General features: G+C 36.5%; 1 protein-coding gene across 1 annotated transcript in view; it reads right to left on the reverse strand.

Moving 5' to 3' along the window:
• Nucleotides 1–387: 387 nt before the first annotated feature.
• The window catches only part of N4BP2L2 (NEDD4 binding protein 2 like 2), a 73,786-nt gene continuing 59,732 nt past the window's right edge, over nt 388–14,441 (reverse strand). The window contains 5 exon segments of the mRNA XM_036831188.1: nt 388–564; nt 2,819–2,864; nt 4,186–4,271; nt 6,742–8,436; nt 8,439–8,503. Coding sequence (XP_036687083.1) covers nt 2,841–2,864; nt 4,186–4,271; nt 6,742–8,436; nt 8,439–8,503 — 1,870 coding nt within the window. The 3' untranslated portion in view covers nt 388–564; nt 2,819–2,840.

A 14,441-nucleotide genomic window follows, 5' to 3' on the forward strand; every position in this document is an offset into this window, starting at 1 on the left:
TTCTAAGTGGGGTCTAGGGCACCCCTGGTAACTTAACACATTAATATTTCTGCAGTAAAATGTCTGAAGAGTCACACTAAGTGGGATAAATAAGGAGTAAAATTAACCTGTCTGTTTGGGTCAAATCTTGCTGTCAACTTAGTTTTCATGCCAAACATTTAAGAAACAAAACAAAATAAAATCAACTTTTGGTTTTCAGAGTTTTTTGGATTTCAGAATTCTAGAAATGGAATCATGGACCGATACTTGGATATAGGGCCTATCCTTCTATTCTGATGCAATTTTAAAAATAAGCTACTCAAGTTTTCTGTGCCTTATTTTCTTCATGAAACAAAGTAGGGCAAATATCTTCAAAATTAGATAATAAAATGTTCAAGTTGTTACCTCTTTCGTTGAGTTTTTTATTAGTAATCAGGAAACTGATTAAGAACAGTTGAACAGATTATTCAAACCAATTTCGGTATCCACTGAGTGTATCGCTCTAAATTATCCTTCAGGTTGGCACTTAGCACTCTTTCTTGATGATGAGGATCTTCAACAGTACCAGGAAGACGGAGACTTCAACTACAAACAAACACAAGCCCAGACAAGTCCAGACAAAATGGTGACATGAATGGAGTTTGCTGTCAGTTTCCCAAACTCCTGACCTATTTATGCCATCCCCTCACATCTAGAACTTCACATTGTCCCCACAGCCCTGCACTCTGCCTGGTCCTGCCTCATTCAAGAGCCTGTCCTCCTGATTATGCCCAACTTCCTGTCTCTAAATCAAAACCTGGTCTATGTCCCATTCCCTAATGATCCAGCTATTTACATTATAAAGTTAATAATAAATACACTTAATTCATGCAAATGTGTTAATAAGTTTATTGAGTCGATATGTTGCTCTCCTAGATCAGTGGTCCCCAACCTTTTTGGCACCAGGGACCAGTTTCGTGGAAGACAATTTTTACACGGGTGGGGGGGGGTGGATATATGATGGTTCAGGTGGTAATGTGAGTGATGGGGAGTGCAGAAGAAGCTTCACTCACTCGTCTGCCACTCACCTCCTGCTGTGCGGCCCAGTTTCTAACAGGCCTCGGACCTGAACCAGTCCAAGGCCCAGGGGTTGGGGACCCCTGTCCTAGACAACACAATTTCTGTTCTGCCACGGGCATTTCAAAGACAAAGCTGTAACCAACTAAGGTACTTAGGGGAAGGGAATTACCCTAACTAAGAGCCTATTATTTTTCAGGCACTATGCTAAGAACTTTGCACAAGTTATTTCATTTAATCCTCATTTATTATCCCCATGACAGGTTGGTATTATAAATGTAATTTTTTTACAGGTGAAGAAATTGAGGCTCTGAGAGGGTAATTTGTTTAAGGTCACATAGCCAGTCAGCAGTAGCTTCAAGATGCGAACCCATCTTCTTTCCATCACTCTGCCCTACGTCCTTAAAGAAGTGAGGCAATATAAACACCCTGGCCACCAGCAGGAAGAGGATTTTAAAATAGGCAGGGATTTGAGGCTCCCAGAGCCAACCACATTCTCCTGCTATTTCCTTCTTTCTAAATTTCTGTTTACCCCTTGATGCCCACTGATCATTATGCCAAACACAAAACTAGGAGGCCCATTCTCATTACAATTATAAAAAACCTGTACATGGCTACAGCACTCATAAAATTCCCCAACAAGAGAGGACAAATAATTAGGGATGACTGCTCTGTGAGGTTCACAGAGGGCAGTTCGTTTAGCATGAATGTAGAAGATGAACATAAAAATCAAAAAAGTATGGTCCATAAAGTGTCCTTGACACAAAACTAGCAGATAGAAAACACTCTGGAATTAGCTACTGCCAAACATACCCATGCTTGTTGCATGCTGCTTATACTGGTGTCACACTGAGGGGAAGCCTCACATAAACTCCATGAGGCCAGGAATGTTTTCACTGCTATATCCTCAGTGTGTAGAACAATGTCTGAACTGAGGCAACTCGATAGACATTTATTGAACAAATGAATGAATTTCTTCACCTCCTTTCTCTGGAATTCCTCATAGCCTCTTATCTCTTCCCCTCCTATATTTATCCCACATTTTCCAAATCTCTAAACTCTTCTCCCAGATCTTTAGTCCTTCCCCTTCTTCTTTCAGCAGAACCATGTTTAAAACAAACAGAAACATTTTTACTGGGTATATGTGTATTTCTAGTTAGCTGAGAAATGGAAACACAGAACACTCTTAGAAATAAATGAAAAGAGAAAACATATGGTAAATGCAGAGTACATTCAATTCTTATCAAATGCAGACAGATACATACTGAAATCGTAGCAGCTGTGTTTATTTCATAATTTAGGCATTTGAAAAAAAAGTGCCATGTGTTTATTTTAATGTCACTTGATGTCAAGTTTAAAACATGAGTTTGTCTACATGTTTTACCTCTTTTCCTAGAGAATCTTTTAATATTTAAATATAACCTATATCCCTAATTCCCAGCCATCATCACATATCAATCTGGGTGGAGGTGAGGGGTGAGGGGGTGGAAATCCCTCATAAACTGTGTGTTGACAGAATGCTCTAAAATATATTCTAACTAATAAAGTTGGAAAATAAATTTGGCAGCAACAATCTAAGCTTTGTTGTATTTCATAAAAAGATCTACATTTAAAGGAAATAAAAACATCACATGTGCAGTAGCACACAGAGTTGCTATGGTAACAGACTACATTTTTTATATTTACTCTTCAATTGTAGTACATATGAGCTATTACAACCAAATAATGTCAACATCCATTTCCTCCTGATCATATAGAGGTCTCTGGAATAAGTTGTACTTACAGTTCAAGGAATCCTCATTTTTTTAACCAATCTTCTTCTGTCTTTTCTAGAAATCATAATTAAAATACATATAATAATGATTAATATTTGCCATTGGTATTAGGTTTGCACCATCATTTAACTCACATAGGCACACTCCCCAAATGAGAAAAAAACATAATAAACATAAATGTCAGTTTAAACATTTAAAGTATTGCTGTGTGCGTGTGTGTGTGTGTGTGTGTGTGTGTGTGTGTGTATGTATGTTTAGGTAGGAAAAAGGTCTCCATGGGAATGAGGAGAAATATGTAGAAAAATGTATTTGGTTTTACTACCTGAGCACACAAACAAATCTACTTTTCCCACAGCTGTGTTTATATGAACAGTTAAGAAATACCTACTATCCTGAACTATATAATTCTATGTTTCACTAAACCTTGATTTTACTATTTATTTCAAAATGTACCTCTGGCGTTGCCTTTGGGCACATTTAAGTCACTATCAACTAATGTAAACAGAATACCAGCCACCCTCTCCTCATTACATTACACAGAGTACTGGCTTTTCCAGAGTTTCTGTTACCTTTCTAACCTTCCCAACCAGTCCTCCTCCAGCTACCTGGAAAATTAACAGCCTGTCAGAACCATCATGGACCACCAGAACATACCAATAATGAGGTGCTTCCAAGTCAAGTAAATATGAATCTAATTTGTAGCTGTTACTTTATTATAACAAGATAAGATTGAGGGCTGGACAGGAGAAAAAGATGTAAAGAAGAATAAATGACTCTCCTAAAATGGGGACCTCAGTCACCCACAGTTGGCCCTTATACCAGCCTACACTACAACAAAGTTAGGGAATTAAATGCAACTTTCTCTTTCGGACTAACTGAAAGAAACATGCATAGATTATCCACCCATCCACATACATTCTTTCTCTAATTTAATACAATGGATGTAGCTCTTCATGTTACATTTGATGGAACAGGTTTTCTTTTTTTTTTTTTTTTAAGAAACTAGTTAGAGGGCATTATGCTAAGTGAAATAAGTCAGACAGAGAAAGACAAACATTATATGATATTGCATATGTGAAATCTAAAAAATATAACAAACTAGTGAATAAAACAAAAAAGAAGCAGACTCAGATATAGGGAACAAACTAGTGATTATGGGAGGCGGGGGTAATATAGGGGTGGGTAAGTGGGAGGTACAAACTATTGGGTATAAGCTAGGCTTAAGAATGTATTGTACAACACAGGGAATATAGCCAATATTTTGTAATAACTGTAAATGGAAAGTAACCTTTAAAAATTGTATTAAAAATTTAAAAATCAATTAAAAAAAGAAACCAGTTAGAGAAGGTCTGCTTTGAAAGCCATAAAAATATACCTCTACTGACTTCTTCCACTGCAAACAGATCATCTTCAGTGTCTTCCAGTCAAGAGGAACCACACAGTCGTCGGGCGACAAAGATTCTGTGGAAAAAAAAAAAAAAGAGAACAAATTTCATCTCTAATGTCACACATATTTTTACCCTAAATATGAAGATATGCAAACATGAGATCTAGACCACCATAATGATAAAAGCCTGGTTTTGAAGATATTTCAGTGATAGCTAAAGCAGGAGTTAGTCTGTCTCAGATCTCTATTAGTAAACACTATCCAGACTCAATAAAAATGCTTATGTATATATATAAGTGATATGTATCATAGTTCATATTCTCATGTAAGTACAAATATATACACATCAGTAGCTTCAAGTGGTACTGTCACAGGGCATAAAACTTAGGTAGACATCCTTTCCTGTGGACATGTATAAAACACTGCAAGTACAGCAAGTTTAGTTTTCTTGCAAATTGCTCCTTCCACATAACAGTGTCTGGGGGAAAAAATCCTCACAATTATGATGCTCATAAGCAAGTCCAAACATTGATTTATACCTATCAGCATACCAAACCATAGAAAATATTTTTCCTTATACTCGCATATCCCTAGCAAACATGGGTTAGTTCGGTTTCTTCAGGCCTATGTATGACTCTACTATATAATCCCACTGTGTCTGCAGAGCTCCTGATACTAGAATTCATTTGAGTTCCCTGTCTTATTTACAAGGTCATAGGAAACACCAGAGCTTTGCATGGTCCAACCTAGGTAAACAAATTAGTTTTACAGCCTCCACTTCCAGTTTTCTCCTTTCCTTTTTTAAGCATACCACATTTCCAAATGTAAAAATTCTTTCCCTCTGTTTTTCTTTTAAGTCATATTTGTATAAGCACTGCTTATAATTCACTTCCATTTGGAGCCATCCCAGGCAAAACATAACCCCATATTCTCTTCAACACTCCCTTTAGCACAGCTAACCTCACTCATAAATATTCATAAGCTTCTCATTTATATTTTCTCTGTGCAATAATTTTGTTTTGTGTTAGTCTGTCTCCCCATTTAGACGGTAAGCTACTTGATGAATGAGGTCTATTTCCTCTAAAAGCTTTCCAAAGCTTATTAATGGATGCTGGATCATTATTGTTATGATAGTATTGTGAATTCAAGGGAGGAGGTTTAGATCTTTTCCCACTAGTGCTTTCATGCTTTCTGGTGCCATCTAAGGCAGTGATTGTTAATATTTTGGGGTCATGGACGTCCCTGAGAAGCTGTTAAAATCTATGGACTTTCTCCCAGAAAAATGGCACAAATGCCACAAAGAATTTTGCATATGATTTCAGAATATGGACTTTGGACTAAGATTCCTGACTTAAAATGACTTCCATTACCTTTTTAAATTCTCAAAGCAAATGCAGTTTAATTTTTAAAATTGGTATGTTTCTTTGGTGCATCTAGGAGGATAGAAAATGCAGCAAACAGTTACGATGTGATTATTCACAAAGTTTGCAAAAATGATAAACATGATGCCAGAACAGGTTGATAGTTGTAACTCCTCTGACTCTGAGACTTAGCTAATCTTGGGTCTGAGCTGAGTGGACCAAGTTTGTCCAGAACAGCAGAAGTTTAGGAGCAAAGTAAAAAAACATTGGAAATCAAGCTGTTAGAGAAACCCCAGGCTCCCTGGTTAAGTACAGAAGAAAAAGAATATCAGGAAGATACAGGATTGCAGGGGACTGGAGCTTTACTTCTTGGCTCTTACAGCTTCTGTCCCCAAGGAAGGGGAAACATGCAATTGCATGAAATCATTAACACGTGCAATTGACTTACAGATAAGGAAAAGTTGGGATATGTGCCTCATTTCCTCTTTAAGATATTTAGCATCTTGCATAGGCATACTATTAGCAGAAATTTACTTAGAATTTTACTTACAATATTAAAAAAATCATATTTTCACTTTTTTTAATCACAGGTAGATTTTTCACTTCCAAAAACAACAATCTTAAGAGCCCAAAAGGAACTTCTCAAGGCAACCAGTCAGACTCCTTACTAACCTTCTTTCAGTACCCTTCTCAGACAGTTCTTAAAAATTAAATTCAACTGATTCAGATATTTTTTTCATCACTTAATCTTCACTGTCCCCCTTTTACTATTCTCATATCTATGAGCTATAATGTGAATGAGAAAGGAAAGGGCCATGCGCCAAACAAGGGAAATGTAGAAAAGGCAGAAAGATTTTCTTAAAGAAAGCAGTCCATCTCTATTTGTTACATAATCACTGTTTGCCTGTCTCATTCTTCATTTTTTCCCACTGTCTGTTGAAACTGAGAGTCCAATATTCAACATGCTCAAAGACAATTTCAGACGACTGGCTGTGGAGGTGGGGGGGGGTGGGGCATGACTCCACCGAGCACCGTTTGCTACGTGTCCTCCACTTCCACCGCTGAAAAGTATCACAACATCAATTAACTGCATGAAATCACTAACATGAGGTAGAAACACCGCAAAAATTACTCGCATATGTTAAATTGGACTTTTTATTTGTAGCAAATAAACTCAATTTACCCACTGGAACTCCAGGAGATCCAAAAAGCTTTACTAGTTGAAAGGCAAACTCTTGTGATAACGGTAGCTTAAGGGAATCAAAGTAGTCAGTGCTTGTTAAATCTTGGTTATCCTCTGTTTGTGAGAACTGTAATGGTTTAGGTTCTTCCCATGTCTCTAGCTTTTCACCAAAACTTTCATTTAAAAAGTGAAGATCAGAAGTGACCCTAAAAGAGTACAAAGTATCAGGTGGGCTACTTAAAATTTCTGAAGAAGTGAACCTTACATCATTTAGTTTATCATCTACTCTCCTCTGAGAGTTGAAAGTCAAAAATGGTTTCTTGCTTGTAAAAGATATCTTCCAAAAGCTAGATGTATATTGTAGCATAAGAGAAGGAATGGGGCTTTTGTAAAAATACACAGAGTGCCTTAGTCTATTAAATAGCAGGTAATGAGAATAAAATTGTCCACCAACATTTAGAAGAGAATCTTTGACAATGTCAAAGTAAAACCATGATGGATGATGATTGAAGGTCATAATGTTTTGCTTATTCTCTTCTTCATTATTTATTTCTGAAATTACATCTTTTTCTTCTTCCAAAATAATTTTTATTCCATGGCTTTCTGTTAACAATTCACATTTCCCCATTTCTTTTACATTGATATGACTCTGTCCCAGTAAGTTAAAGTTTGGTGCCAAACTGAAAATCCTTTTCTGCCTCCTTTTTTTATTCTTTGTTGAGTGTAAGGCATTCTTTAGGCTATCCAGTTTAAGGAAGTGGCTTCCAAAGATATTTGTCTCTGTTTCTATGATTGAAACTATATTCTCAGTTGGAGGTGACAAATCTTCATTTTCTATCGATAGCTTCTCTTCTATCAATGTTTCAGGACTGTTTCCTGGTCCTGATGCTCCTTCAGAAGGAGAGATCAATTTAATCAATTGTCCCCTGTTGTCAGGATGAGCCAGTTTTTGCCATCTATCTCTCTTTGGTCTCTGTTCACAGATAAACTTATTAGGTCCCTCAGGCCAGCTACCAAAATAGGGTTGTCTATCAGAGCCCAACTGTAATTCTTCATCAGAGAAATCATTTGAGAAAAAAGCCCAGTAACTGTTTTTAGATGCAATTTACTCCTTGTTCCTTTCTTAAACTTTATCTGAAGTTCTGGATCCATATTGATGGTATAGACTTGTTTCATTCAGGAGACTCTTATCTACCATCTCTTTCTTCTGCATATATGAGCACGGGGTTTCAACAAATCGGTCTTGGATGTGTAATGCCATGATATCCCTACTTTCAATATACTTTTCTACCTTTGTGCCAGGGCAGTCATCACTTGCTACATAGGAGAGATTTTGAGTCACTGTTGAACAAGAAACAGAGCTTTCATTTGGCATCAATGACAAACTTAGAAACGAGTCATCATCTTCCTTGGGGAGGAAATTCTTTGGTGTATTGTCCAACTCAACTACAGACATAACATGTGGCAAACTGTTTTCAGAATTTATGTTTTCCTGTTTCTCATCTTTATGGACATTCACAAAATCTCCTACTTCATTTCTCAGACCACCAGTTAAGGAACACTCTGATTCTCTTTTGGTCTCTTCTAAGTCTTCCTCTTCACTCTGAGATGGGTCCTGATCTTCCGGTGTAAGATAACTTAAGGTTTCAAATGAGTTTTCCTCCATGATTTTACTATGACTGTTCTGCTTTTTTTTCTTTTTCTGTTTCTCTCTTCTTGGCTTTGCTTGAGCCTGGGCCCAGTTTTCTTCAAATCTCTTTCTCTGAAATATAAAAGAATTAAGAAATTCATAACTTAATTACTTATATAACATTATAAACTAAAACATTATACTCAACGTGCAGATATACAAATCATTAGTACAAGAGACTCTAAAGTGTGTGTCCACTTTGTACTATATTTTAAAAATCACCTTCGAAAGAGATATACTTTAATCCTCTAAATGATTGGGTTGGCCAAAAAGTTTGTTTTCAGGTTTTCCATAACACAGAAAAACCCAAACGAACTTTTTGGCCAACCCGATAAAAGTGAATACACTTTGAGAAAGTTACAACTCATTTTCACATACTCATTTCATAAACCAATAACTTTATGAAAGCCTAATATTTTCCTTAAGATACTTTATATATATATATATACACTACCAATAAACAACTTGGTTATCCCAACATCTTGAATTTTGAAAAGTGAAAAGTGAAAAGTGACGGGTATAGTGTAAATGGCACCGCTTTAAATGGCTCAAATAGCTAGATTTTCTCTAGACGTAAAAACTTTGGCAATTAAGTTGCTCCATCAAACTGTAAAGAACAGTTGATAATGAGCAGCCAAGTTCAGTATTGGGATGACATGCTTCTAACTGCCTAGTGAGCAGTGGTTCTACACCAGAGGCTCCACCACTACTTTGTGGGGTGTGTGGAAATGTGTGAAGGCATTTCTGGTGGTCTCAATGACTGGAAATGTGTTACTGGCACTTGGTGCTGAGGCCAGGGGTGTTAACCATCCTGCAATGCCAGGAACAATTCCACAGTGAAAAGTTATCCCACCCAAATGAGCAATAATGCTCTCATCAAGCACACTAAAAGTTCACAGTGCCCCTTAATTGAAGGCAATCTTTGATCCTGAGAAAAAAATGAGGATTTAGGAATTTCCTAGTTTAGGATATAAAGGTTAGTTATCTTCTCTTCCACAATGTATAGATGAAACATAGTAAAATGTAGTAGAGGAAGGACAATACATACAGCTGAGGGGGAAAAAATCCAGTGTAGAGGAATAGGAAATAAACACTTAAACAAACAAACAAACACCAAAGCAGCGAGAGATAACGAGGAAAGAGAAGTTGGTCAATTGGCTGGGCGTTGGACAAAAGAACTTATTAAAACTGCCCCAGCCTCTGGCCTGGTTTATATCCATCCCATGCTGCTGGGCAATTTTCAATAGTCAGGACCCCTGAATACCTTGTTCTTTGTCAACTAATTGCTGCTGCCCTTGTTTATATATTCCTGGATGTTGGTTTAGAAAGAACATTAAGGGTTGTAAATCAACTACACTTCAATTAAAAAATTAAATTTAAAAAATTTTTTAAAAAAGAACATTAAGGAACAGTAAATTACTGAGAAGCAGTTAAGATGGTATCTATAAAAAGGATATCGAGTAAAGAATGTCAACTTTGGCAGTAACTCTCCTTCATGGTCAGTTCTATCTGACTCCAATGAAAGGTCTAGTTGAAGTCTAAGGTGCAGTCACAGTTATAAAATGCATACTGCAAACTAGTCTGTCATCCTAAAAACAAACTCCACTGTCTTCGCCCAAACATGAGGAAAAGAATGAGTTGAATTTGTTGTTGCTTTATTTATTGGCCTAAATGGTAAAATACTAAGGACTTAAGGCTCACTCCAGGACTGGTGACTCTGTGGAGTTGAATGCACTTAATGTGCAGCCACTGTCCCTTTAAACAGCTCTCTAGTGCACAAGGAAGGAGAACTCTAATCTATGGAAATGGGGTTCCTAGATATGGTTCATCACAAAAGTGTTTATAGCTCCTTATACCACCAGGAATTATAAGGTTCACAATGCTACTTTGAAAATTGGCTTTAAAAAAAAAACTATTTAGTGCACACTCACTATATGTTAAGATTATTTAATTGCTTTACATGTACTAACTTACCTAATCTTCACAATAACCATATGTGGTAAGGCAAATGCTAGTTTTACCCCCAACTCAAAAAGGCAACTGAAACAAAGAGAAGCTGAAGAACCTTCCCAACTACAGCCACAATATAAAGCAGCATGTAGGTTCTTCAAAAAATTAAAAATAGAACCACCATATCATCTCGCAATTCCACTTCTGGGGATATATGCAAAGGAACTAAAAACACTAACTCAAAAAGATATCTGTACCTCATGTTCACAGAAGCATTATTTGCAATAGCCAAAACATGGAAACAAGTGCCCATCATGGATGAATGGATAAAGAAGTTGTGGTATATATATATACAATGGACTATTATTCAGCCATATAAAATGAGGAAATTCTACCATTTGTGACAACATGGATGAAACTTTAAGGCATTATGGTAAGTGAAATCAGTCAGACAGAGAAAGCCAAATACTGTATGGTCTCACTTATATTTGGAATCTAAAACAAAATGAACAAAAAAACTCATAGAAAAAGAGATTTTATTTGTGGTTACCAGAGGCGGGGGTCAGGGTAAGGGAGAATTGGAGGTAGGTGGTCAAAAGGTACAAACTTACAGTTATTAGATAAATAAGTATTAGGGATTTAGCGTATAACACGATGACTATAGTTAACACTGTTGTATGATATTTAGGAAAGTTGTTAAGAGAGTAGATCCTAGGAGTTCTTACCACTGGAGAAAAACTTTTTTCTTTATTTTTATGCGTATCTATATGATTGATGGATGTTACCTAACCTATTGTGGTAATCATTTCACAATGTATGTAAATGAAACCATCATAGTGTATAGCTTAAATTTACACAGTGATATATGTCAATTATTTCTCAATAAAACTGGAAAAAAAAAAAAAAAGAAAAAAAAGAATTTGCCCAGGTCACATGGCTACTGGCAGGATTCAGACCAAGGCTGACTGGCTTTAGATTCTATACTCTTTAACCATTATACAAAATTGCCTCTCAACTAAAAATGAGAATTTTACACTTCCTTCTCTCTTTCTCTTCCTCCTCTCATCTTCAAATTCTCACATGTGCATAAACAAGAGATGTTTATGCTGGCAAGAGTTGAGTCCTTTGAGGGAAGCAGCTCTTGGGCCCTGACTCCTACTATGACTACCCTAACAGTGTCTTGAAGATTTTTTCTTGTTCTCTCTCTCTCTCTGTATGAAAGCAAACAAGGAACAACACCAGAAAGTTAGAGAAGGTAGTGTGGAGCAGGACTCATCTCCCTAATCGAACTTTATGTCAAGGTTTTATATGAGCAATGGGAAGACCAGGGTAGGTGGCCTATAACTTAGGCCGATGGACACAAGGGGCTCCTCCCGGAGTTAACTCATTTGTCAAGGGGTAGAGGTAGTGAAGAGTGATCACATTCTGGATATATTTTGAAGGAAAGACAAGCAGGAATTGAAAACAAATTGGTCAGAGTATGAGAAAAAGATAGTAATCAAGCACGAGTGCAAAGATTTTGGCCTGAACAATCAGAGGGGTGAAGTAGCCATTTGCTGATACACAGACGCCTGCACAAGGTAGGGGTCTGGAGAGCGCTGCTAAATCAGTTACCTCAGAGTTCAGCTCAGAGTCTCAACCAATAGAGTAATCTGTCCCTAGAGCAGAATTCAGAAAGCAGGAAAGATGAGGGCCTCTCTAATACTCCTCAAGGGTTCCTATGTTTTCTAAATGGATTACAATCTGATAGCTACTTTGAGAAAAGACCTGCCAATGATGAAAACTCATGATGCCTGCACAGAATTTAACATGGATCATGAAAGAATGAGGTGGCTTAAAAAATAAACTATTAGAATCTAGGAGATCAGGCAATTTATTAAGGCAGTTTGCTAAAAGAGTTCATCAAAGGAGTCTTAAGGCTTGGAATTTCAATTAAAAATACAATACAATGCCAAGAAGTATGAAAATCCGAAGACTAACTTTATAAGGAAGTGTGTCAGAGACTTGTTCTAGTTCTGCACCATGGAAGCTCTATATAGTGACCACACTTGTTCTAGTACTTGGAACACGACTTCTGGAAAGAAAAAAACAAAGCAATAACAGGGACTTGTGTAGCACCTGGGAGATAAGAGAAGTGATGGTGGTGATAACTTCTGTGAGAATGTATACATTGGATGTGCCTAATCAGTAGATGTATTTATGTATTTATAAAGTGTGAAAGGCTCATCAAACCTATGTCTCACTCATGCTGATTCACTTAGGGATGAATGGCACCATTAAAAGAGAAGAAGCATCACTAAATGTAAGTTAGTCATGGAGAAGAAATCAGAAGAGATGGACGCATGGGCTGTAGCTTTAGAAAAGAAAGGAAGAAATAAGGAAAGAACGAATGGTAACATGTCTCTGATTAATAAGATTTTGCTTTTTAGATAATGGCTTAGAATCCAAGCTCCTGGGTTCTGATGGAGTGTACTTTTTAAGAATTATAAAGATAGTGTTTGCTAAGAGACAAGCTAACCTGACCAAGTGAATTGTGACCTGAAGACAAAGGTGAGAGAACATCCAGATAAAGCCAAAATTGACTGCTATGGAGAAAAAAAAAAAAAAAAAAAAAAAAAATATATATATATATATATATAGTTATTGCTTAATGTTCTTCATCAGGAAAATAATTAAGGGAGCCAGAAACGTTATTTCTTATTGCAGAGGCCTATACACTAATTCATGAAGCATGGGCAATACATGAAGTAAAACTCAATTAAAATACACAGATTATAAAAGAGAGGTCTCACAGCTTTATGGAATGACTGTGGTTGAAATAATCCAGGCCTAGGTCCTCTTGGTTCAGTAATAAGCTAGTAGTGGGATCTTGGGCAAATCAGGTCTCCCTTCTGAAATAGAGATAACATTACCTCTTTGCAGAGTTGTAAAGATTAACATAGATGCCCTTAAATGACCTCTACCTAACCGATGACAAATTCTTTCCATCGCCTCTGTAGAACAGAATAACTAATGCCAATGACATACAAAATGCTTGCAGCTAGATGGCTGTTCTCTAGTACAACCACACCTTTCTGCTCCCATTATTTAGGGCTGCATATTTACAAGCAGTCAGGTGAGTTTACTCCCAAGTCTGTTTATACTTATCATAATGGTACTATAATTATATAGTTTGATTAAACATTATGTCAATCAGTAGAATATGAGTACAAGAAAGTTTCTATAAAAATTAAATTGAAGTAAGTGACTCAATAAAGATAAAGTACTGAAAGATTGTTATCAAATTAGGTTTAGTCAGGATAACCATAAAGTTTACTTAAAAGTCATAAAAACCTATAAGATTTCTTTGGGTTCTCCCTCCAATTTTCATCAACAGAAACTAGAAATTCCTTAAACCTACACAGTATGGTCAATTAATCTACGACAAAAGAGGCAAGGATATACAATGGAGAAAAACAACAGTCTCTTCAATAAGTGGTGCTGGGAAAACCAGACAGCCACATGTAAAAGAATGAAATTAGAACACTCTCTAACACCACATACAAAAATAAATTCCAAATGGATTAAAGACCTAAATGTAAGGCTGGAAACCGTAAAATTCCTAAAGGAAAACATAGGCAGAACACTCTTTGACATAAATTGTAGCAATATGTTTTTGGATCTGTCTCCTAAAGCAAAGGAAATAAAAGCAAAAAGAAACAAATGGGACCTAATTAAACTTAAAAGCTTTGCTCAGCAAAGGAACTGTCGACAAAGCCAAAAGTTAACCTACTGAATGGGAGAAAATATTTGCAAATGATATGAATGATAAGGGGTTAATATCCAACTTATATAAGCAGCTCATACAACTCAATATCAAGAAAAAAAAAAAAACCCAAACAACTCTATTTAAAAATGGGCAGAAGAACTGAATAGACATTTTTTCAAAGAGAACATGCAGATGGCCAACAGGCACCTGAAAAGATGCTCACATTGCTAATCATCAGGGAAATGCAAATCAAAACCACAATGATATATCACCTCAACCTGTCAGAATGGCTACCATCAAAAAGAACACAAA

This window comes from Balaenoptera musculus, chromosome 18 (assembly GCF_009873245.2).
Source record: "Balaenoptera musculus isolate JJ_BM4_2016_0621 chromosome 18, mBalMus1.pri.v3, whole genome shotgun sequence".
NCBI classification, from domain to species: domain Eukaryota; kingdom Metazoa; phylum Chordata; class Mammalia; order Artiodactyla; family Balaenopteridae; genus Balaenoptera; species Balaenoptera musculus.